The following is a 23,423-nucleotide window of genomic DNA, read 5'->3' on the forward strand; positions in this document are numbered from 1 at the left end:
GCTGAAGTGAAGTAGGGTTGAATGATTTCACATTTAGGAGAGTTCAGAGTTTCAAAACAGCTGTGACCAGAGTTCAGTGCTAACTCAGGAAATCAGTGGTTTGCCTCACTGGGAAAGGTCAGGCAAAACACATATTGAAACTACAGTTTGAGAACTGTGAGAACATGACTATGGTTGCATAAATATGTAAATACTTCCGAGAATGGACTAGCCAGAGAATTATTGTTTGACCGCCGGCCTAAAATATAGAATAAAACCCCCCAAACAAACTCAGAGAGTTACTCTTGCATACATTTTAAAACATTGATGCACGCATTGTGGCAGCAAAATGTGCATTTGCATGCGTGCAGAATGGGTATGCATATATGATCTATGAATTTGATCTGATTAGTACCTGTGTGCTCAGAGACTGTACCCATTTGTACACTCCAGGATCTATTTTTAATTGCAAATGAGAGTTTTGTTTGCACAGTTCCCTGTTTACATATTCCCAAATGCAAAATGAACTATTCTGAGGTGCTGAAGACCTTTGGTTTAGTAGCTGGCAAAACTTAGGCCCTGATCCTACACAAATGCTTAACTTCAGTAGGAGAATTAACAGTGCATAAAGTTACATATTTGTTTTAGTCTTTGCAGGATTGAGGCCTTTGGAGCTATATTTGAAAATCTCACCCCCTTTGTTAGTTCAGAAGTGACGAAGTGTAGCCAAACAATACAGAGTTATACTGTTACGAATTAATGTAGAACCCAGGATGTCTTAGAATGACAAAAGATAAAGAAGAATCATTAAAGATTAGAACAAGAAGGCACAGAAATTGTCAGCCTCTGGAATATTTAATTTACAGTTCTTGTCCCCTAAGAATTTTTTTCTTTCTTCCTTTAAATCCCTCCTTCAAAATATTCCCTATATGAAACTTTCATATGCCGGTCATGTTACCAGTATATCTCCTCAACTGCACTGCTATCTGATGTTTGTTTTCTGTCTGAATTAATGCCCCATGTAAGCATACCAGAGCCGCAGGAGTCAATCCTTACATTGTAAGCTAGTTATTACTAGAGTTGAGCCTGAACCAAACTCCCAGACTCAAACACATCAAAACTTGAAAACAGACATTTATAACTAGGCAAACCAAAAGACAAGGTCCAAACATCCTCAAATTTGACTTCAAAATCTGGATCCAGATCCAAATGCTGAGGCTTGAATTCTCTTTATACGTAATATTATTAACAACAAAATGGACAATGATGTTTTTATTGTGCTCATTATACAAAGTGATCTGTGAAACTCACTTTCACTGAAACTACTATGCTATTAACACAACACTAATTGCTACTGAAAGGAAAGCCCCATACCTATGGGTGGGACTCTCCATCACTTACATAAGAAATGTTTTTATAAGAATCATAGAATCATAGAATCATAGAATCATAGAATTCAAGATCAGAAGGGACCATTATGATCATCTAGTCTGACCTCCTGCAAGATGCAGGCCACATAAGCCGATCCACCCACTCCTTAGCAAGTGAACCCTGCCCCATGCTTCGGAGGAAGGCGAAAAACCTCCAGGACCATAGCCAATCTTCCCTGGAGGAAAATTCCTTCCCGACCCCAAATATGGCGGTCAGCTGAACCCCGAGCATGCGGGCAAGACTCTCCAGCCAAACCCTCTGGAAAAGGTTACATCATACCAGGCACATTGACCTATTGACTAAGCCCGTTATCCTATCATACCATCCCCTCCATAAACTTATCTAGCTTAATCTTAAAGTCGTGGAGGTCCTTCGCCCCCACTGTTTCCCTCGGTAGACTGTTCCAGTATTGCACTCCTGATGGTTAGAAACCTTCGCCTAATTTCAAGCCTGAATTTCCTGACTGACAGTTTATATCCGCTCGCCCTCGTGTCCACATTAGCACTGAGCTGAAATAATTCTTCTCCTTCCTGGTATTTATCCTCTGATATATTTAAAGAGTGTAATCATATCTCCTCTCATCCTTCTTTGGTTAAGGAAAACAAACCGAGCTCCTCAAGTCTCCTTTCATACGAAAGGCCTTCCATTCCTCGGATCATTCTAGTGGCCCTTCTTTGTACCTGTTCTAGTTTGAATTCATCCTTCTTAAACATGGGAGACCAAAACTGCACACAATACTCCAAATGAGGTCTCACCAGCGCCTTATATAACGGGACTAGCACCTCCTTATCCCTACTAGAAATACCTCGCCTAATGCAACCCAAGACCGCATTAGCTTTTTTAACGGCCACATCACATTGCCTACTCATAGTCATCTTGCGATCAACCAGGACTCCTAGGTCCTTCTCCTCCTCCGTTACTTCCAACTGGTGCGCCCCCAGCATATAACTAAAGTTCTTGTTAGACATCCCTAAATGCATAACCTTACACTTCTCACGATTGAATTTCATCCTGTTACTAATACTCCAGTTTACAAGGTCATCCAAATCTCCTGGAGAATATCCCGATCCTCTTCCGAATTGACAATACCCCAACTTGGTGTCATCCGCAAACTTTATCAGCCCACTCCTACTCTTGGTTCCCAGGTCAGCAATAAATAGATTGAATAAAATCGGACCCAAAACCGAGCCTTGAGGAACTCCACTGGTAACCCTCCAACCGGACAGTTCCCCTTCAATACTACCCTCTGCAGTCTCCCTTTAACCAGCTCCTTATCCACCTCTGGATTTTCACTTCGATCCCCATCTTTTCCAATTTAACCAGTAATTCTTCATGCGGTACCGTATCAAACGCTTTACTGAAATCCAGATATATGAGATCCTCCGCATTTCCCTTGTCTAAAAATCTGTTACTCTCTCAAAGAAGGAGATCAAGTTGGTTTGGCACGATCTACCTTCGTAAATCCATGCTGTAATCTATCCCAGTTGCCATCGGCCTCATGTTCCGAACCATTCTCTTTTTAAGATTTTTTCCATGACTTTGCATACTACAGATGTTAGACTAACAGGCCTATAATTCCCGGTCACTTTTTTCCCTTCTTGAATATAGGAACTACATTAGCTAATCTCCAGTCAGTCGGTACAATCCCGAATTTAGGGATTTATTAAAGATTATCGCTAACGGGCTAGCAATATCCTCGCCAATTCCCTTAATATTCTAGGATGAAGATTATCCGCCCCCGATTTACTTCCGTAAGCTGTTCCAGTTTGGCTTCTACCTCAGCTACTGTAATGTCTACCCCCATATCTTCATTCCCATCGGTCCTCTATCACTATTCCTTAGCCCTTCATTAGCCTCATTAAAGACCGAGGCAAAGTATCTGCTCAGATATTGTGCCATTCCAAGATTATCCCTAATCTCCACTCCATTTAAAGTTTTAAGCGGTCCCACTTCTTCTTTCTTGGTTTTCTTCCTATTTATATGGCTAAAAACCGCTTTGCTATTGGTTTTAATCCTTCGCTAGATCCATCTCCACTGTCGCTTGCCTTTCTCACAGCTTCCCTGCACCCTCTGACCTCAATAAGGTAGGTTTCCTTGCTGATCCCTCCCATTTTCCACTCCTGGTACGCTTTCTGCTTTTTCTTAATGACCCTCTAAGACGCTTGCTCATCCAGCTCGGTCTAAAACTGCTACCTACGAGCCGTTTCCCTTCTCGGATACATGCCTCTGACAACTCCTGCAACTTCAACTTGAAGTAACCCCAGGCGCCATCTGCCCTTAGATCCCTAAATATGTTAGCCCAGTCCACTTCCCTAACTAGTCGCCTTAATTTAGTAAAATTAGCCCTTTGAAATCATACACCCTAGTCTCAGATGCACTATTGATTATCCTCCCATTTATTTGGAAACGAATTAGCTCATGATCACTGAGCCTAGGTTGTCCCCTACAACAATGTCCTCAACAAGGTCCTCGTTACTCACCAAAATCAAATCTAAAATGGCATCCCCCCTCGTCGGTTCAGCAACCACTTGATGAAGGAATTCATTAGCTATCACGTCTAGGAAAAGCTGAGCCCTATTATTATTACTAGCATTTGTTTCCCAATCTATATCCGGGAAGTTAAAGTCCCCCATGATCAAGCAGTTCCTATTAGTGTTTACCTCCTTAAAAACATTAAAGAGCTCCCTATCCATCTCTAAGCTAGATCCCGGCGGTCTATAGCACACCCCAATCACTATCCTGGATGAGGCTCTGGTAGTTTTCTTCCCCAATGTGACCATTGCCCAAACAGACTCTGTATTGTCCATTGCAGCGCTAGTTATCTCATTACATTTTACCTCATTATTGATATACAGTGCTACTCCCACCTTTACCTTTGCATCGGTCTTTCCTAAACAGCACATACCCTTCCATACCTGTACTCCAGTCATGGCTACTGCTCCACCATGTTTCTGTTATTCCTACGATATCCGGTTTCAATTCCCAGACCAGGAGCTCCAGTTCCTCCATTTTGTTACCTAAGCTTCTCGCATTGGTGAACAAACATCCTAATTTTTCCTGTTGGGCTCCTCTCACTCTTTTACCCAACTCGGTAGGGACACAGTACTTCCAGTATGACTTGTAGATCTAGAATCTGTCCCCACTCTTCCTTACACTTAACTGCCCTCTCTGGCTATATCTGTTATCTTGTTGTCCTACTCCCAATGTGAAAATTTGGCGTGGAGAGCACCAGGACCTCTCCCGACCGTCTCCCCAGTGTCTAGTTTAAAGCTCTTTAATCAGATGAGCCAGCCTCCCTCCTAGAAGTCTACTTCCTTCCCTACTTAGGTGGAGCCCATCCCTTGAGAACAGTTGTCTGTCCCCAAAAGCCTCCCAGTGCCCATACATCCCAAAGCCCTCCTTGTAACACCACTCCCTCAGCCAACTATTAACCATCACGATCCTCTCACCCCTTTGGCGCCCTTCCCTAGGGACAGGTAGAATCCCACTGAAGATCACCTGAGCCTCAATTTCCTTGAGCGGCTTACCCAACCTGGCATAGTCTCCTTGATCCTCTCTAGCGAGAATCTAGCCGTGTCATCTGCTCCCACATGAAGGATGATCAAAGGGTTCTACCCGCTCCTCTTAGGATCCTTTTCAACCTCAGGTCCACATCCCGTATTTTAGCACCCGGTAGACAGCACACCCTTCTGTTCTCCGGATCGGCCCTGGTCACAGGCCTGTCCAACCTTCGCAGTATGGAATCCCCAATCACGTAGACCTGCCTTCGCCTGGGGACAGCACGGTCCTCTAACCTATCCTCCGTTCCCCTGGTCGCAAGCTCCTTCCATTCCTATCATCCCTTGTGGTTCCCTTAAGCCATCCTGTATCTCCCTGGGCCCGAACTTGGTGCTACTTCCATCGACTCCTCCCTTTATCTATGGACTGGCCGCCGCCTCTTTTTCTTTGGCCTCTCACTGTCAGTTACCACTTGCTGTACCCTTCCTCATTCTCCAAACCTTCAAACCTGTTCCTTAGCTCAATTTCCCCTCACTGGCTCTCCTTTTCCTTGGCCTGCTTCTCACGGTCACATGCTTCCACCGCCCATCTTCCTCCTCTGGTGGTCCCCCTTCCTTGGCCTCAGCCCCTGCTCCCCCCTGTGCCCCTGGGTGTTCCCCCTCCGTTACTGCTTGCCATTGCTCCATCAGCCTCTCAAACCCCCTTCTGTTCTCTATCAGGGTTTCCACCTGCAGCTCTAGGCCCTGGATCTTTTCCTCCAGCAGCTCTATTAGGCGACACTTCATGCATATATAGTACTGTTCTGGGTCCCCTGCTAGGACCAGGTACATACCGCAGCTGCTGCATGCTCTCATCCTCGGTGTGTCCTCTGCTGCTTGGCTCATGGCTGCTGGCTGCTGCTGTCTTGGCTCCGCTTGGTGTTCTTCCCTGGGGGGCGCGGGGCCTCCCCTTCCACCTCCCCCTGCCAACTCCCACGCTAACTCCCCTGTTGGCAGCCCTGTTTGCTGCCTCCTGTGCCGCTGCTCGCAGCTGTGCCGCTGCCTGGCTGGGCGGCCGCTTTTATAGGCCCCTCCTGGCCTGGCTCCTCCCCCTACTCAGGGCTCAGCCAATCCTGGCTCAGCTGCCCCTTCAGCAGCCTGCCCCTCTGGGCCTCTACAGCGAGATACAAACACTACACAAACAGACGCAAAGACACTCACCTGCTCCTCCAATGGCAACTCCCACGCTAACTCCCCTGTTGGCAGCCCTGTTTGCTGCCTCCTGTGCCGCTGCTCGCAGCTGTGCCGCTGCCTGGCTGGGCGGCCGCTTTTATAGGCCCCTCCTGGCCTGGCTCCAGAGATATTTCCTTCTCTGACAAAAATGCATTTTAACACTCCCTCACCTAAGAAGCGTACAACACATGGACGGCCTCATTACAACAGTCTGATTGCTCCGAGTCGAGATGAGAGCACTAAGGGTGCTCTAGGTGAGCCTTGCTCTGCCCCGTTATCATTACATATTATAGCCCCTTCAGTGTGGTCCTCTCTCTGTGAGTCTTGCATGTCAAGGATCAAATCCTGTCTCCTCCTGGGGAATAGGACTTGTGAGCCACTTTGCTCACAATGGGCTGTGCCGCAGCAGGGCAGAGTTACCCACCTAATGGTCCAGGAAGCATGCGTAGGGATGTTGCTCCTGCATTTGGCACTGCTCCACAAACCCATGGTCTTCTCCGTCGGGCATATGGTCACATCCTCAGACCACCAGGGCAGGTGCTGCTCTTTGGTAACAAACTTACTCACACAGGAGTGGAAACTCTGTGGGTTTGCACTCTGGTAGTTCCCCCCCTGATTCTCTCAGGAGCAAGGTAGAGTTTGAGCCACCCCTCCCTGTGGCAAGGGCAAGGTACTCAACCACCAAACCCAGCTTTTGAGGGATAATGCTGAGACTTCTGTACAACCCTCTCCCTCCCACCTCTCCTGACAATCCTTTGATATAAAGGTTGCCAGAGGCCTCTCCAATTACTGCCACTCCAGTAGAATCCCTTAAGCTGTGGGAGGTCGCAGAGTGGAACACAGACAAGTTCCAGTAGAGTGAGTGCAGGAATTTGCTTGGGTCTAGCTAGCCCCTGAATTGTAGAGGAAAATCCAGCAGAACCTAACAGAACCAATGTATTCCTTTCCACCCTCTCCCTAGCGCCAGAGCTGGAGCCCTGCACAGAGGCTTCCATGGCTTAGTGAGGAAGTAATACCCCATTTTTCTGCACCCCCTAGGTACTGGCAGGATCTGCTAGATAATGGCCTTGCTCTGCTCAGAAAGGGCTAGTCTCTGCCACCCTTCTTACCTGGTGTTTTATCTTACCCCACCAATGAGCCCCTTGTTTGCAGTGTCACCACTCGCAGAGTAAGGTACTTCCCAGTGTGAGTCAGAGTGGCAGAATCTGGCCCCAAAGCAGTGGGGAGCATAAGACCCTGAATTAGAAACTCCGGATTTGGTCCGCAGCAAGCAAGAAAAGATTCCTGAGCAATTCTAAGCTCTCAACTCTTGAGCCAAACACACCTCACGCCACTTGCTATTACAGCTGACGGCAGAGAAATATTGTGGTAGGAATTCTTTCACATCTGCACAGAAGCTGAACAAAACAGAGAGAAGTTTCTTTTTAGTATTTTCAGTCCAGAAACACATAAAGAGATGGAAAGAACAGAGGCTCACCATTCACTGCTTCCCCTGTCATCCTAGGAAATTACTGTGGATCATCTCAGGCTCCAGCAAATCACTTAAGCAGATTCTTAGCCTTATGCCAGGACAGCATAAGTGTATTGCTAAACTGGGGTCTCAGTGCTTCCTAGGAGGATGAAAACCACTGTATCCTTCCCTGCTGATGCACACCCCTTTGGGGGATGGGAGTGAGGAGAGAAACCTTTCTCAGACTTGATTTGGAGATTGATTTAATCCTGTGCAAGTGGGTATGAACTTCAACTGCCAACTCCGGTTCCTTGAGCCTTTCTAACCCTTGAGCCTTCAGGCACATATCTTGTTTCCCAGCTGATGGCAATCTAACCTTTTCCTCTGCATCTGAGTTTCATGCAAAATAAATGGTGTCAAAATGAATACCTCCTGTTTGAGCAATGCGATGCTAGGTTGGTGCTGCCCACAATTAGGTGTGCCTCTCAGGACATTTGCCAGGTGCATCCAAGTAGATTGTGCAGGTGTCGCAAATCCCAAAGAGGAAGAGGAGGTAAAAGTAAAAAGGAAAGAACTGAGACAAGCCGATGGGTGATGTGTGTCCCATACTTTTAGCAAACTCAGAAAAAATCGACTACCTAATTTAAAGTAGCCGTAAGCATCATGAGCATTTGTGGCCAATAACTTCACAGAGGAACACTCCGGGCAGTATTATTCACCTACCTTGGTGACAATTACGGGGGTCACATTTTCACACAGATGAACTGTTCCTGAACTACCTCTTCAACGTGCTGTCATAGAAATGACTTCATCCTCTTTCCACCTCTTGTTTTTCTCCACAATCTCTAACCATTAATGTTTAATGTCCTCTGACAGCATCCCAGGGCAGATTTTGTTCCTCACTCCTGTCCATTTACAGGAACTTTCCTTATCATGACTCCAGAGCCATAGAGTGACAAAATATTTATCGCTATTTTTCAACAGCAGTTATTGTGCTGAAAGGAGGTAGCTCATCCTCAGATTGGCAGGTGAACATCTCTATGGTGAGTGACCCCGAGACTATCTGCCTATAGCATGCACTGGCACTGGCAGCACAGGACATAGATCAACTGCCCTTCTTAGATTCATAGATTCCAAGGCCATTGTGAACATCTAATCTAATTCCAGCTTTGGACCAATAACTTGTGGTTAAATTACAGTATATATTGCTAAAAGACATCTAATTTTGAGGTAAAGACTTCAAGTGACTAAGGATATGCCTCAATCTTAGGTAAACTATTCCAGTGTATAATTTCCTTCGCTGCTAAAAATGTGCAACTCTTTGGTTTTCTATTGTCAACTTCCAGCCACTGGATTTTGTTATGTCATTGTCCGATGAACTAAAGAGCCCTCTCATCTCAGATGCCACAGCATCAGGAATACCACCAGTTCAGCTGAGTAAGGCCTGTCCTCCCCCCACTCACGCAGGTTGCTTGTGGAAGAATACTATGGATTATGAATTATGGCTGGGGAGGCTAAAATAAATAATTATTAAAGCGCAGCAGGCTATGAGTCCTTTGCAAAAGAAGAAGAAGCCAGAGGTTGCTAATGTGGCTCACTGCTCCAGAGTTTGGTAGTGCTGTGTTGAAAATTAGGTATGAATTTGCTGTCTAATGGGAAAAGACCAGTGCAGTTTTACACAGCCGATACAAGGGCCTCTATGCTGCTCTGGGGTGACTGCACTTGGAATAATGCATCAGTTCAATTCTCATCCTTACCTGAAAGCTACTGATAAACTGGGAATAGCTCACAGAAGAGCAGAGGACTAGAGGGGTTGATTTATGAGGAAAGATTCAAGAAGCTAACTATTGTAAATAGGTTAAATGATGGCAAGGGGGAACATGATAAGTGCTTATAATATGTGAAGGGTGTAATCACCAAGGACGAAGAGGGGTTATTTTGGATCTTTCAGAGCAGTATGCACAAGAAATAATTTGAGCTGTGAGGAGAACAGAACTTCCGTTTTGTAAAGGGCTTTGAGATTTTTTGATAACAAAATTCCATTACAATTCAGAATGAAACCCCAACGTTTTGAAATTCTCCATGATTCCAACTTTGTTTTAGATTATACTATAATACATAGTACAATACAATATAAGTTGTTTCAAAAGGAAAAACTTAAACTTTTCATTTAAAAAAATGTTGAAATGGGACATTTTGACATTGTCAGAACTCCTCCCCACCCCACATACACACTCTTTTTTTTCTCCACAACAAAATTATGGCAAAATTGACATGATTTCATTAAGTATTTCTATTTCAACCACACTTCATTTTACAACGGAAAGCTGTTCTCTAAGATATTTTGCCAGATCTAGAAACAATAGAAAGTAAGAAAAAAACATTAGTTGAATGTCACAGTTTCTGACAGAGTGATGTATTAATAGTCTGGAGTGGCCTCCCAAGAGGAACAGATGACAGTCCCATATTTCAGAACAGATAAAGTTAGGCCATGTTTACACTTAAAAACTTACAGCGACACATCTGTAAGAGTGCTCGTGTAGCTGCATTATGCCAATGGGAGAGAGCTCTCCTTCAACATAATAAAACCAGCTCAATGAGTTGTGGTCGCTATGTCAGCAGGAAAGCATCTCCTGCCGACGTAGCGCTGTGCACACGAGCACTTATGCCGGAAAAATGTACATCACTTGGGGTGTGTTTTTTTCACACCCCTGAGCGATAGATGTTTTGTTGACATGAGTGTGAGTGTAGACATGGCCTTAGAATGGACAAGATACTAGACCAGGTATCGGCAACCTTTGGCACGCAGCTCGTCAGGGTAAGCACCCTGGTGGGCCAGGCCGGTTTGTTTACCTGCCACATCTGCAGGTTCAGCCAATCATGGCTCCCACTGGCCACGTTTCACCATCCCAGGCCAATGGGGGCTGCAGGAAGCGGCGTGGGCTGAGGGATGTGCAGGCCCCCGCGTCCCGCCGCCCCTTGGCCTGGGACGGCAAACCGTGGCCAGTGGGAGCTGCGATTGGCCTAACCTCTGGACACAGCAGGTAAACAAACCATCCCGGCCCGCCAGGGTGCTTACCCTGGCGAGCCGCGTGCCAAAGGCTGCTGATCCCTGTACTAGATCACAAACCATGTGGCCTTGGCAGGGAGGTGGACTGCATACTCTAACAGATTTCTTCTCTCTCTTAGAAATTAGATTTTGTGAAAAACAAGAGATATATTCATTACTGATTTATATTCTCTGCTCTCAATTCAGTGGCCTGGTCTATAGTGAGCATTTCTTGAAAAAAACCCTACCATTACTGTATGGGATTTTCACATTTGTCTCATTGATGCTTGTTCTAAGCAGGGTTAGACAATATAAACACCAATAGCCAGTCTATGTTAGCGTTCCCACCATGGCTAGCACGGATGTAGTTGCAGCTATAATACTGCAATGGTGGGAAAATTTGAGAAATATCTCAGTGTAGTACCAGCCAAAGGGATTGCACAAGATATAAATGCAGATTTGGCAATAAACATCCATGAGGCTAAGGTGGCTTGCTTAACTCAGGTGAACTCCTGAAACTCTCGTAAAGCTTTCTACCAAAATTTGCTAGAGAAGGAACTGAGACACAATTATCTGTATAATCATCATTTTAATACAGATTCTATAAAGCATTGACAAAAGCATTGTAACTAAAAACATTCATTAGGCCTGATTCTCCCATTACACTGGGTTTTACAATGTTGACTTTAACTGAGTTACTTGTGATTTACATCCATTTAGGGGAATCAGGCCCAGGGTCTTTCAGATAAAAACAACAAAATATTTTCATTACACAATGATAACAACATCTATAAGAGTCCCTTTAAGATGGAGTTTAGTGCCTCCACGGGAAGCACTGAAGCACTTATCTCAGGTTTCTATAGTACCATTGTCAATGACATATTACATTTGTTTTAACTAAACACCAAAGCAAAATTTCGCAGCGCTGCCCAAAGGCATTATATCAGATGAGAAAAAATAAATTATGTATATTTAAATGTAAAGAGTTCTTAGAGCCCACATTATAAAAGAGACATGTTCAAGTACTATGTTAGGTTCCCTTCTTTCAAAATAAAGGATGTCAAATTATTATAAGTCACTACAGTCATTCAGTCCTATGCTAAATGTAGAGATCACACTGCTAGAAAAACAATCTCATTCAATATTTACTAGCTCTGAATTACATTTGCAGTAGAATAAAGGAAACAGTCCCTTAGGTATAATTAATTGTGAAAATGAATCCTAATAGTTTAGCACAGTCCATATTGATTTTGTCTCAGATCTCTTTTATGTTGCAGGAATCAAATGGAAATCCATGCAGTGTCCTTGTTCCCAGGATTGCCAGAAGACAGGTTGCCTTAGAGATATGATGTCACATTTGTAAAAGTGGAATATAGATATTTCAGCCAAATTGCTCTTGATAGATCAAGCCTCTGAAATTCTTCTTGGCAGGGGCGGCTCCAGGCCCCAGCACGCCAAGCGCGTGCTTGGGGCAGCATGCCGTGGGGGGTGCTTTGCCGGTTGCCGGGAGGGCGACAGGCGGCTCCGGTGCACCTCCCGCAGGCGTGCCTGTGGAAGGTCCGCTGGTCCCGCTGCTCCGGTGGACCTCCCGCAAGAGGTCCACCAAAGCTGCAGGACCAGTGGACTGCGGGACCAGCGGACCCTCCGCAGGCATGCCTGCGGCAGGTCCACCGGAGCCGCCTGCCGCCCTCCCGGCAACTGGCAGAGCGTCCCCCGCGTGCTTGGGGCGGCGAAATGTCTAGAGCCGCCCCGCTTCTTGAGGTCTCTTTTGAATGGATTACAGGGAGAGAACTCACACAAATAGATTCAGCAAAATATCTGTAACGTGTGATACTACTGTAAACTAAACATTTTGTAATGAAAGATCACTTTAAAGGCTAATTCCCTATTATTCTCAGAGTGACATTAGGAAACACATAATTATGCTTTCTAGCAGAACCAAGAAATGTATATTGCATATTAAAGGGAAAGCAAGCAAGTGAAACCTTTTAGTGTTACAAAAATGTGCAGTACTGTATAATAATTTATAACATCCTGAGTGCATTTGATACACATGCCTAAAATAATTCTTAAATTAAATACTTCAAATGAATGCCTAAATTATTCACTCATTGGAAAACTCTGGTAAATGTCTGCTGGAAATGGAAAGTACAAGTCAGTTAAACTGTATTACACTTGGGTTGCCAGGATTCTTTGGCGGCACGTGTCCCTTCCAGCAAAGCAAGACATTATTTTTCCTGTCACATGTAGAATTTAGCATGCCCATCAATGTAGCGTACTGTTACGTTGTCACACAAGAGACCCAAGTTCATGAAGGACTATGGGACTCAAAGGACAAAATCAGGGCACACATGATGCTAACACATGCAGCCTCGGGATAAGTGAATGCAGTTCATCTCTCTCATTGCATTACTCAACAGCAACTGATCCATGAAGTGAAATGAGGACAGCATAGACTGAATCTAGGAATGTTGACTTGTTTGCTTTATAGGCTGATAATGGGGGGCCATTGTGAAACCATCATATGGGGTATGGCCTTACAAAGATCCTGTGCTCAGGAGGTAGGCTCCATGCTGGCTCTATGCTATTTTAGAGGGGACTGCTGGGGCTATGTGTGAGAGAGCACAAATAGCTCCACACATGGTTCCTGTCTAAGAACTGCTGCATAGAAAGACAGACTGTGCAAAGGCTGCACTGCATCCCCACAGGGTAGATTCTGTCTCCTTAAACACCTGCTCCGGACAGTCATATGAAACTCTTTTATTCCATTTACAGGGGCCTTTTGTGGCATTTGTGAATTTCACCATACAAAAAGATAGCAGAAGATAACCACGAGAAGAAAAAAAAATAAAGGAAGAAAAGACCCAGTGTGCAAAATACAGTGCTGTCTGGGAAAGGTGAAACCCTTCCGGCATGTTAGTGGTTGTAATTTTTGGTGCATATGTCACTGTGTGTTACACCAGTCAGTGTGTATCACATGTGCTGCTCTCTGCTCAATCCACAGAGGACTGGAGCCTATTACAGCTCTCAAGCTCTGACCAGAAGACCACACAGGAAAATCGACACCCCCACTTCAGAGACCTGAAGGTTACCGCTCAATGCTGAAGCAGCGCTGTTCTAATATAACACCTGATCATTCATTTCTCAAAGCCTGCTCAATAATTGGAATATATCAATGCAAATGAAAAGCTCTGTCCAGAATTTACAACTGCACTGAATGTTAATTATGCTGTATATTTACAGAAGACAGTATTCAGTATGATAATATACTCACACTCTCCTCACAGCCCATCCCAGTAATAATTAATAATACCATTTACTAACTTGATAATAGCTCAAATATTATAAATTCATACTAGAAGTTAATGGGTGGGAAGGGTCATTAAACAAGTATGTCAGAATAATTTATGAAACAGGTTAAAAGTTCCCCTAGAGGTGGTGAGCCTCGGCTGCTACTACTGATCTGTTTATTAATACAAACAGCAGCAAAAAACTCTACGCTTACAACCTGTACACACAGCTGTGAAAGGGCATGCTCATACCATTGTTATCCAGTCTTCCCTGCATCTTTTATGTCTTGTCTTAAACTAAGATTATAATCCCTTTGGAGCAGGGACTGTATTTGATTATATGTAAATATATTTGTTACATAGTGCCTAGTGCAATGGGACGCTGACTTGGTTGGGATCTCACAATTATTATTTATTTATTGTATGGTGGCAGCACCATCATGCTAGGTGCTGTAAAAAAAACCCCAAAGCTGGTCCCTGCTCTGAAGTATAGTCTAAGTCATGTAGTGTAATAGAAATAATGGACAAGGATGGTAACAATGGCTTGTGAGGCTCAGTGTGAGCAAACTTTCAGTGGAACTGCTCACTTTGCACTTGTTCTGTGACTTGGATACCTTTCTTACCTTTAAATGGTAATTTTTCCAGCAGACAATGTAATGTCACACTTGAACAGGCATGAGCGACCTGGAGGAACTGCAGAATGATCTTAAACCTCCACTCACATCCCAACTGCAAATGCTACAGCACTAAAGCTACAGCCAGAAGCCGAGATTATAGCTAAAGAATAGTTTCAGCAGATCGTTTGTCCATAAAGTCCATTTACAAAAAACCCCCACAGATTTAAAAAAAAATCTATTTCCAAGTGGACAAGGAAAGTCTCTAATTTGCTAGGCAGTGAACAGCAGCCCCACCAGGAGAACAGATTACTGTCCAAGCACAGATGCCAGAACGACTTGGCCGAAGAACTATTGGCAAAGTCATAAGAAGTGTCTACTTTAGAGTGTCTTATAAAAGTAGCTTTGGAACACCAAACTGCAGCGCCACAGATCTGCTCCAACCAAGCATTATCCTGGCTAAAGGGATGGAAAGCTGAGTGCGTGAGCCCTGATCCCCTAGGGGGCAAAATGTATCCTGGACGGTGCAAGGGACTGCTTGAAAAATAGAAAAATAATTTCCAGACATTCCCCCCAAGACTTAAGCCAGAGAACTCTGCAGGTTACAGTCCTCCTAGAAATGGACCTGGCTGATAAATGACTACAGTACAGGGAGGCTCTTTTCATTCGTATATGATGATCAATGATGTCTATTGTAAAACCAGAATGTCCAGATGCACATTTTCAGTAGGAGCATAAGAAGGGTGCATAGTTAGATTTTACTAGCAGAACAGATAATGGGGTTAAAACAGGTTTCTTTTTGATGTATCTAGGTTCTTGAGTTTAGATCAAGCATAGAAGATAGTGTCTAAAGTAAGCTCAAGCTGGTAAGAAAGCATTGGCTACTAAGACCAAGCAGTGTGGGAGAATAAGAAAGTTTCTGAGCTTTATTGAGATCTACCTGGCCACATCCCCCTGAACAACAGAACTATGCTCTATGTTTACTGGAGCTATGGTTGCAGATTTTATCTACCTCAGGATCTGCTGCCAAAAGCAGTTGGTTTAATATAATAGAGCTGGGGTAGGCAACCTATGGCACAGGTGCCGGAGGCGGCACACAAGCTGATTTTCAGTGGCACTCACACTGCCCGGGTCCTGGCCACCGGTCCGGGGGACTCTGCATTTTAATTTAAGTTTTAAATGAAGCTTCTTAAACATTTAAAAAATCGTATTTACCTTACATACAACAATAGTTTAGTTATATATTATAGACTTACAGAATGAGACCTTCTAAAAACGTTAAAATGTATTATTGGCACGGAAAACCTTAAATCAGAGTGAATAAATGAAGACTCGGCACACCACTTCTGAAAGGTTGCCGACCTCTGTAATAGAGACACATCCAGGCCAAGTCGCATTGCCATATCACAAGAGGAGTTCTCACTTGACCTTTTTCAGCTTTGAACCTTGCTTGAACTGTAAAGGCCTAGTGAGACCAAGATGCTGAGAGGAGCCATCAAGCTTACCTGGAATTGTATAAATTTGCAATTCCACTGATTGTTCAAGCCTGAAACTGACCTTGTTCACTAAGAAAGGACTTAGTGTCCAGTGACGCTAGCTTAGGAACTTTAATCATCTTAAATTAAAATCCACTGGGAAAAAATAAGCAGAAACCAAATCATGAAACTGTGGTTATTTATTTCTAATGATCCCTTTGCAACTTTCATAATGAGCTCAAACATTTCAGTCCACCGAGCATACAGGCAGGGGAAGCTGAGGGCCAAAAAATATACACAATAGAAAAGAAACATCCCCTCTCCAATATGTCCCTCTCCTCTGATTCTGTGTCTCTTAAAATGGCATGCCCATAGCTAGAGCTTGCACTCCTTTTTACTGACCTCTTGGTGCCTGCCAGCTGCCCGATTACTAAGTAGCATATAATGCTCTTGGCTGCTCAGTGCAGTGGGAAATCAGTGTGAGTAGAAAGGCTGGAGGAGTGGGCACATAGAGAGGAAAGAAGGATTTGAAAATACCTCCCCATTGTGTAGATACCAGGGGCTTCAGTGCAGAAGCCCAGCTTCATGAAATTGGTAGGAACATGGCCCGGGACGGAGAGGAGTCAAGGAAATAGCAGCTCTACACAGCATGCTCTGCTTTCAGGGCAGCACAATCGATGTTGCAGCTTACACTGAATGTTACTGCCGCTCTGAGAGAAGCAGTAACTCTCTTCAGGGACTTTCCCACACTACAGAGGTCTGGGAATATGGGAGGTAGAAAATGGAAGTCAGACAATGGAGCCATGTTGCTGGTATAATTCAGAAAGGTTTGGGGGTGTGGTGCACGGATGGTCTAGCTCCCAAAGATCTTCACTTTCCATGAGAACTTCCCCATGCAACCCTGTCTCTGGCTCTTTCATCCAGCTGCTGGTCTCGCCTCCCACAGGGGAACAAGGCATCCCAACAGTTACAAATCCCTTATGATAAGTCCACTTCTTCCTCAGCGCTTATCAGGTGAAGGAAAGGGGAGAGGCCTACTATCAGGAGAGTAAGATGTCAGGCAATGCTAACAGTTATTGTCCGGTTACTACCCAAGGATAAGAGACACTATCTCAGTCTCTGATCGATATGAAGCCAATCTGTGTGCCAAAGTTAGTGCCATCGCGAACGTGAGAGTAAAATGTATCAGGGTGGCATGCTGTGCAGAAAGTGAGACTTTGGTTGTGGTCAGTGACAGAGTCATCCTGTATGTTCTGAGGCAGAATCCCTCCAGTCTCTAGAAGAATTCTTAAAGGAAGAAAAAGAAAAGATGGAATATTTTATCAAATGGCACATTCCTTAAGCCAGTGTGTTACTGCTATTGCAATACTGTAAGACAAACTGTGTTAATACCATTTTTTCTTTAGATTAAAATAAGTGGTTTTGCTCAGACTTTAGGACACATACTTAAGCTTGAACATGTATACAGAACAAAGAAGCTACTCTTAAGGCATAAAATAGCTGAAAAATAGCAACATTTGAAACTAGAAGAGTTGGTTCTGTCCTGACTTGCTATTAGAGGAAACTTGATACTTTGGCAACACATGCAAAGCATAACAAAACTTTGCTTGTAATGTTGTTATCCAGGAAAGCGAAGTTCAGTATATGATGTTCTTGGAGGCAGTGGGGATTTTTTTGTGTCCATCCCACCCAATTTTTCAAGTGGGATTGAGTGGTACACAAGGTGAGCAAATATCATCCCTAGGTTCATTCATTAAGGGCTTGATACTGCAATGCTCCCATGAAATTCTGAGGGCCCTCAACTCCTACCCAGCAGGATCACACTCCCTATCAGTGACTAACTGGGACTAGAACCTAAATTTCTTCTGATTCAGTCTTTTATCCTCATCCCTAGACTACTTAGCTCAACAAACCAGAGCACAGAAAAACACATATCAGACTTACCGTGTTGCCCTTCTAATATCAATATAGGGCCTTGGAGATTCAAACTGTCTTACACAATTTGGATCAAGATTGTAAAATTCCTTTGCTGATTCCCGAGGAAGTGTAAAACAGCATGGTCCAACAGATGGGCCCAGCACCACAAGTATATCCTTAACATTACAGCCATATTCTGTTATCATAGCATTTACTGTAGCCATAGCAATTCCTAATAAAGTGCCTTGCCATCCTAAGGAAAAACATAAGGGGAAAAAATCCTGTAAGATTGTTTTTTAATTGAATGGTTATAGAAAATTATTATTATTAATTATTATTATTATTATTATTATTAAGGATCTACAAGCCAAATACATGGAGGAATAATTAGCTTTTAGCAAACATTAACAGTCCGCAGAGCATTCTTATGAAGTAGCCGTATTACCATTTTACAGATGGGGAAACTGAAGGAAAAAGGAACCTTTAATTGCCCAAGGGCAGAGGAAGTCAATATTACAAGCGGGCTTAGAACTCAGGAATGCCTTGCTCCCAGCCCTGATTTTAAACCATTCAATTACACCTCACTGTTCACTCTGTGCTGCAATATCTCATGGGTTAACTGTAAAAGTTTCTTTACAATCTCACATGACAGCACTGTGGAAAAATATTATTTAAAGACAAGGGAAAAAACATTTTATATGAAAAAAAATCTCCTTATCTGTGCTACTTGGCTGAAGCAAGTGTAAACTGTGCTGCATGCCAGGATTGCTTGGACTACAAGGAAGAAAGCCTAGCTCTGACTCCCTGTGCCTTACACAGAGCTCAAGACAGGCTTTGCACAGAACTGAATGTGCCTTAAAGTAGAGGCAAAGGTATTTTGTTTCTTTTTCTCCCCTCCTTTTCTGTGACCCCTGGCTACAGTCTGGGCCACAGAATGGTATTTAGGGGTAGTCAGAGCAAGGTTTAAAGCTATTTTTAAATGTTTATCAAAATAATTTGACCTGCTACTGACTTCAGGCATGGATTTGGGGAGCGCCAGGAGGATGGAGATGGGGGAGAGAATATGTGACTGGTCAGGGACATGGTAGAATACAAGGCACGTGGATTGGAGAGAGGGGATTGGGTGACATGCTACCTGGTCTTGGAATGGGAGGGTGAAGCAGCTGGAGGGGGTGCATGGAGAGGGCACAGGAAACTGGCAGAGAATGGACAGGGTGCAGCAGCTTGGGAGTCAGGGAAGGAGGGAGCAGGTAACTGAAGGGGGAACATAGAAAGGGACAGAGCATGCACAAACTCTTATCCACACTTTTAACACTTAACATTTCTAGATATAAAACTTCAACCTCTTAAAATTGTCAGTGTGGATAAAAGCTTCTCTTTTATCCCCGCTTCGTTCCCGTCACCACTCACTTCCCCCATGTATATAATACACACACATACACCCGGTGTAGATCCCTGCACACATACATCCTTCCTGTATGTATAAAGCCTGCAGAGGGAAGCTCCACTCTGATGGGCCTCCTAAGAGCTATTAGATCCATTGTCCTCCGGCACAATCTGATTGAAATGTTTGATTCTCACACTAAAAACTGGGCAATTCACAAATACAAACCTTGTTAGAAACAGTTAAAGTTGCAAGTGTGTTTGACTGGAATCCAGCTAACTATTACATGCTCTTCAGAAGAATTCTGCATCTTTGAAAAAGAATGATATTAGGAAGCCTGGAAAGGAAAAGTTAAGGGATTCAGCCTGGAATCTTTCACTCACTGGCTCTTTAAACCCAGCCTTACTACTTGATTATTAATGCTGTTTACTATTCAAGGGATCCATTCCCAGTACTTGCCTAGTATTATATTACTTTGATTATGTGAACTGAATACTACATGCCCTTACCAGAATGAGCAGCTCCACATGCTTTTTTGACAGGATCAGCAAAAAGCACAGGTATGCAGTCAGCGCCGGGAGCTGCTATTGTAACATCTTTCTGATTTGTTACTATTCCATCATAGCTGTCAGGCTGGGGCTTTCCCATAATCCAAACATCACTGGCATGATTGACCTGTCAGTACAAAGACAGATGAAGCACAGTTATAAGGCAGTGAAAAAAAATTAATTCATACTTTGCTGAATGCCCTTTCTCCAGCTCTCTTGTTCACACCCTCTTCAGGCCAACCCTTATGTTTAGAACTCCATCCCTCTTCTTGTTCGACAAACAACCACTGTCTTTGCCTTCAGATCCCTTCTTAAAACACACATCTGGTGTGCAACCCATCCGCCTAAGAAAGAAATGATTTAAAAAAAAAAAAGATATCTGCACCACTTTGATTTTGGATCTTTATCTGGTCATATATGGTATTATGTCACTGAACTAACTGTATGATCTATTAGAACAAACTTCTTGGGAGCGGGACTGAGTCTGCCTCTCTATATAGCACCAAGTGTGTTGACAGCCATGATGACAGTTTCATCATGATAAATTGCCACAATAACTGTCTTAAAAAGTTGTCCTACCACTTATAATCTCTTGCTAGGAAAGAGAAGACTAATGCATAGTTAAAAAACCAAAACATTCACTGCTACACAAAGCAAGCTCTGATTAGTTAATATAGGAGTCCACCACTATCTGATAACATACCTTCACACTGTGAAATGTCTCGGGGTCAAAACCTGCAGCATTAGCTAACCTGCGCAGGTTTTCTTTAACCACAGCCTTTGGATCTCTCCGCTTGGAACTGCTGAAGAGGTTGAAGGAGCTGAGCGTTGGTATATAAGAGATCCCACCTGTCCTTGTGGTGAACCCATGTAGGAAGATGTGACCTGGTGAAGAGAGAGAATTTGTTTGAAACAAATGAGAAACCTGAAAATTATACCAGGTTCTGCCAAATGGAAGGGGTATCAGCCAGTCAGATTGTTGGATGGCTGATCCTTATTTAATGATGACATTTAAAAACAAGGATCCCATGCTCCCTTCTCCTTCTGGAGAGTAAGTGAGAAAAACTGTGACTCTTGCCAGGGTAAAGCGTGGAGTGAGTAAGAGCTAGGACAGGGGCATGTTCCCTGTGATCACATTATCCCTGAACTCCACAGAGCTCCAGGTCAAGGGATGTGAGTCAGCAGGCTCTCTGCTAGATCTAATATTACCCTCTCCCAACTTCCAGGGTAAACCCAAGCAAATTACTGGTGTCCAAGCCTCTAGCAACTCCTCCTCTGAAGATACTTCTGGGAGCACCTGCAGTGGAGGGGTCCCTAGCACACAGCTCCAACAGGTGAAATACTGTCTAGGAACCACAGAAGCCTGGGTGGGGAGCTGAGCAGCAGGGCAGTGGCAAGGGATTTTGGGGCAAATGGCGCTTCCCTCCACTGGAGATCTCTAAGGAACTGCAGGCTGAGGGAGAACCAATCTTCTGCTAGGTGGATATGTGCAGGGAGACCCACTCCTTGTGCTGTAATAAAAATCCATTCTATGATTGCTTCATCCAAGCCAGGACTTAGATGGACACGTGTGGTGACAATGTGCAGCAGAGGCTGTGGCAGGGGCGTGGCCACGGGTGGCTTGGGTGGGCCACGGTCCACAAATTTAGCATCCAGGTCCACCCAAATCAGAGCAGGGGTTTAGTGCTGCCACAGCAGCCCAGAGCATCACTCGGGCACCTGAAATCCAGGATGGAGCTATGTGCCCACCCTTCAGAAAGCTACACTCCAGCAGCTCTGCCTTGACATTTTCTGAGCCGCCCCATGCACGTTACCAGCTTGGCAGGTGAAGTCCTATGTCTGGGGACACCAGGGCTAGGAAGAGGGTGTAGTGTTCGGGGAGAAGCTGATCTAGCACAGTCTGTCATTGCCCATCCACCAGAAAGTTGGGGCCCACCCAAATTTCCACTTCTATCTGTGCCACTGGACTGTGGCTATGTCTACTCTACAGACACCAGAGCGACATATCAGTGGTGCTGCAGATGTGCTGTGGTGACACAAGGAGTTTTTCCATCGTTTTAGTTAATCCACTCCCTCAAGAGGTGCTAGCTAGGTCAACAGAAGAATTCTTCCATCAACCTAGCAGTGCCAATATCAGGGCTTAGGTCGGCTTACTTACGTCCCCCACAGGAGTGAATTTTTTGCACCCGTGAGTGATATAGCTAAGTCAGCCTAAGTTTTAGGTGAAGACTGGGTTTGTATCTGTGACCTAGGTAGCTAAGGAGAATTACAAAGTGTGTGTGTGCGTACACGTGACTGACAGAGTGAGAGACCAGGCACCCTGAATAAAGAATTCCCTGTGCATTCTCTGCAACCAAATCCTCTACCTCCTCTGCCACAAGGGATGCTGTGCTATAATCTCCTGCCCCCTGAAGGAAGAATTCCAGGAAAACTCAAGTTGAAAAATCCCTTTTCTCAAGCTGGGAATAATGTACATAAAGAAAAATGAGGTAACAAGTCTTTGAATAACTACTGTAAGGTATAACTGATTTTCTGACTGGCTAAGGCATGTAGTGGGTGTGTTTTTGAAGACAGTTTCAGCAGTCCATATTTGTTATCTTAACATCCGAACAGATACAGGATATAGCCAGATAGAGATCTTCCAACAATTCAGTTCTTTGACTTGGGGAGTGTCATTTCAAGTAGCTGGAATATGAAGAAGGTTGTTTTTATCTAAACCGTGAGCTGCCCCCCTCCAACAGTGCAGGAAAAAATAATATCCAAAGATTTAATTAAATGTAAGGTGTGAGTGCCGGCAGAGCAGGATACAGGCAGGGCCGGCTCCAGGATTTTTGCCGCCCCAAGCAGCAAAAAGAAAAAAAGAAAAAAAAAAAGCCACGATCGCAATCTGTGGCACTACCACCACCGGTTCAGTCTTCGGCAGCAATTCAGTGGCTGGTCCTTCGCTCCCAGAAGGAGTGAGGGACCCGCCGCTGAAGAGCCGGAGGTGCCGCCCCTCTCAGTTGGCCGCCCCAAGCACCTGCTTGCTGGGCTGGTGCCTGGAGCCGGCCCTGGATACAGGGAACCCCTTGCCCACTGCTTCCTACCCAGAACTTCAACACAAGACACAGCCCTCGTTTGGCTGCTTAGAGCCCACAAGCGCTGGGATGGAAAGCAGTTAGATTAAGGGGAGCATTGTGCTCTATGGCTCCACTCAGACAGGTGTTTGCTTTTTGTTTCTTCCCCATAAGAACCATTGCTACTGTCCCCATCAGCTGAGATGGTGTCTCTGTTTTCTGCGTCAGCACTAACACTGAACACATAGAATCTTACCCTATGTTGTGCCATTCTTTAAACCACATTTGCTTCTTCCCAATTTTGGACTGCTCCAGTGTGATTTAGGCATCCTGTGGGACTAAGTTATTCAGCAGTGCCACTCAGAATCCCCAGAGTGCTACAGGCCCACCCCTTTAGGCCCCTTCTCTACTCTCTGTGCCTGGACTTACACGGGCGGGCTGCATAGGACAATCTATGGCTATCTTATCTGATGTCTGCACTGGGGACTTCTCCCCTGGCTGGCTATAGGGATATCACAGCA

At 44.5% G+C, this 23,423-nt stretch overlaps 1 protein-coding gene across 11 annotated transcripts in view; it reads right to left on the minus strand.

Annotated features, from left to right (window-relative positions):
- Positions 1-15,859: 15,859 nt before the first annotated feature.
- LACC1 (laccase domain containing 1) overlaps positions 15,860-23,423 on the minus strand; it is a 44,660-nt gene continuing 37,096 nt past the window's right edge. For all 11 annotated transcript variants that reach the window (XM_039521055.1, XM_039521059.1, XM_039521057.1 and 8 more), the window contains 4 exons: positions 20,550-20,731; positions 19,808-19,973; positions 17,942-18,167; positions 15,860-17,284 (listed from right to left, as the gene is read on the minus strand). In XM_039521055.1, coding sequence (XP_039376989.1) covers positions 17,110-17,284; positions 17,942-18,167; positions 19,808-19,973; positions 20,550-20,731 — 749 coding nt within the window. In that variant the 3' untranslated portion in view covers positions 15,860-17,109. The remainder of the gene's footprint in view (positions 17,285-17,941; positions 18,168-19,807; positions 19,974-20,549; positions 20,732-23,423) is intronic.

This window comes from Mauremys reevesii, linkage group 1 (assembly GCF_016161935.1).
Source record: "Mauremys reevesii isolate NIE-2019 linkage group 1, ASM1616193v1, whole genome shotgun sequence".
Taxonomy (NCBI): domain Eukaryota; kingdom Metazoa; phylum Chordata; order Testudines; family Geoemydidae; genus Mauremys; species Mauremys reevesii.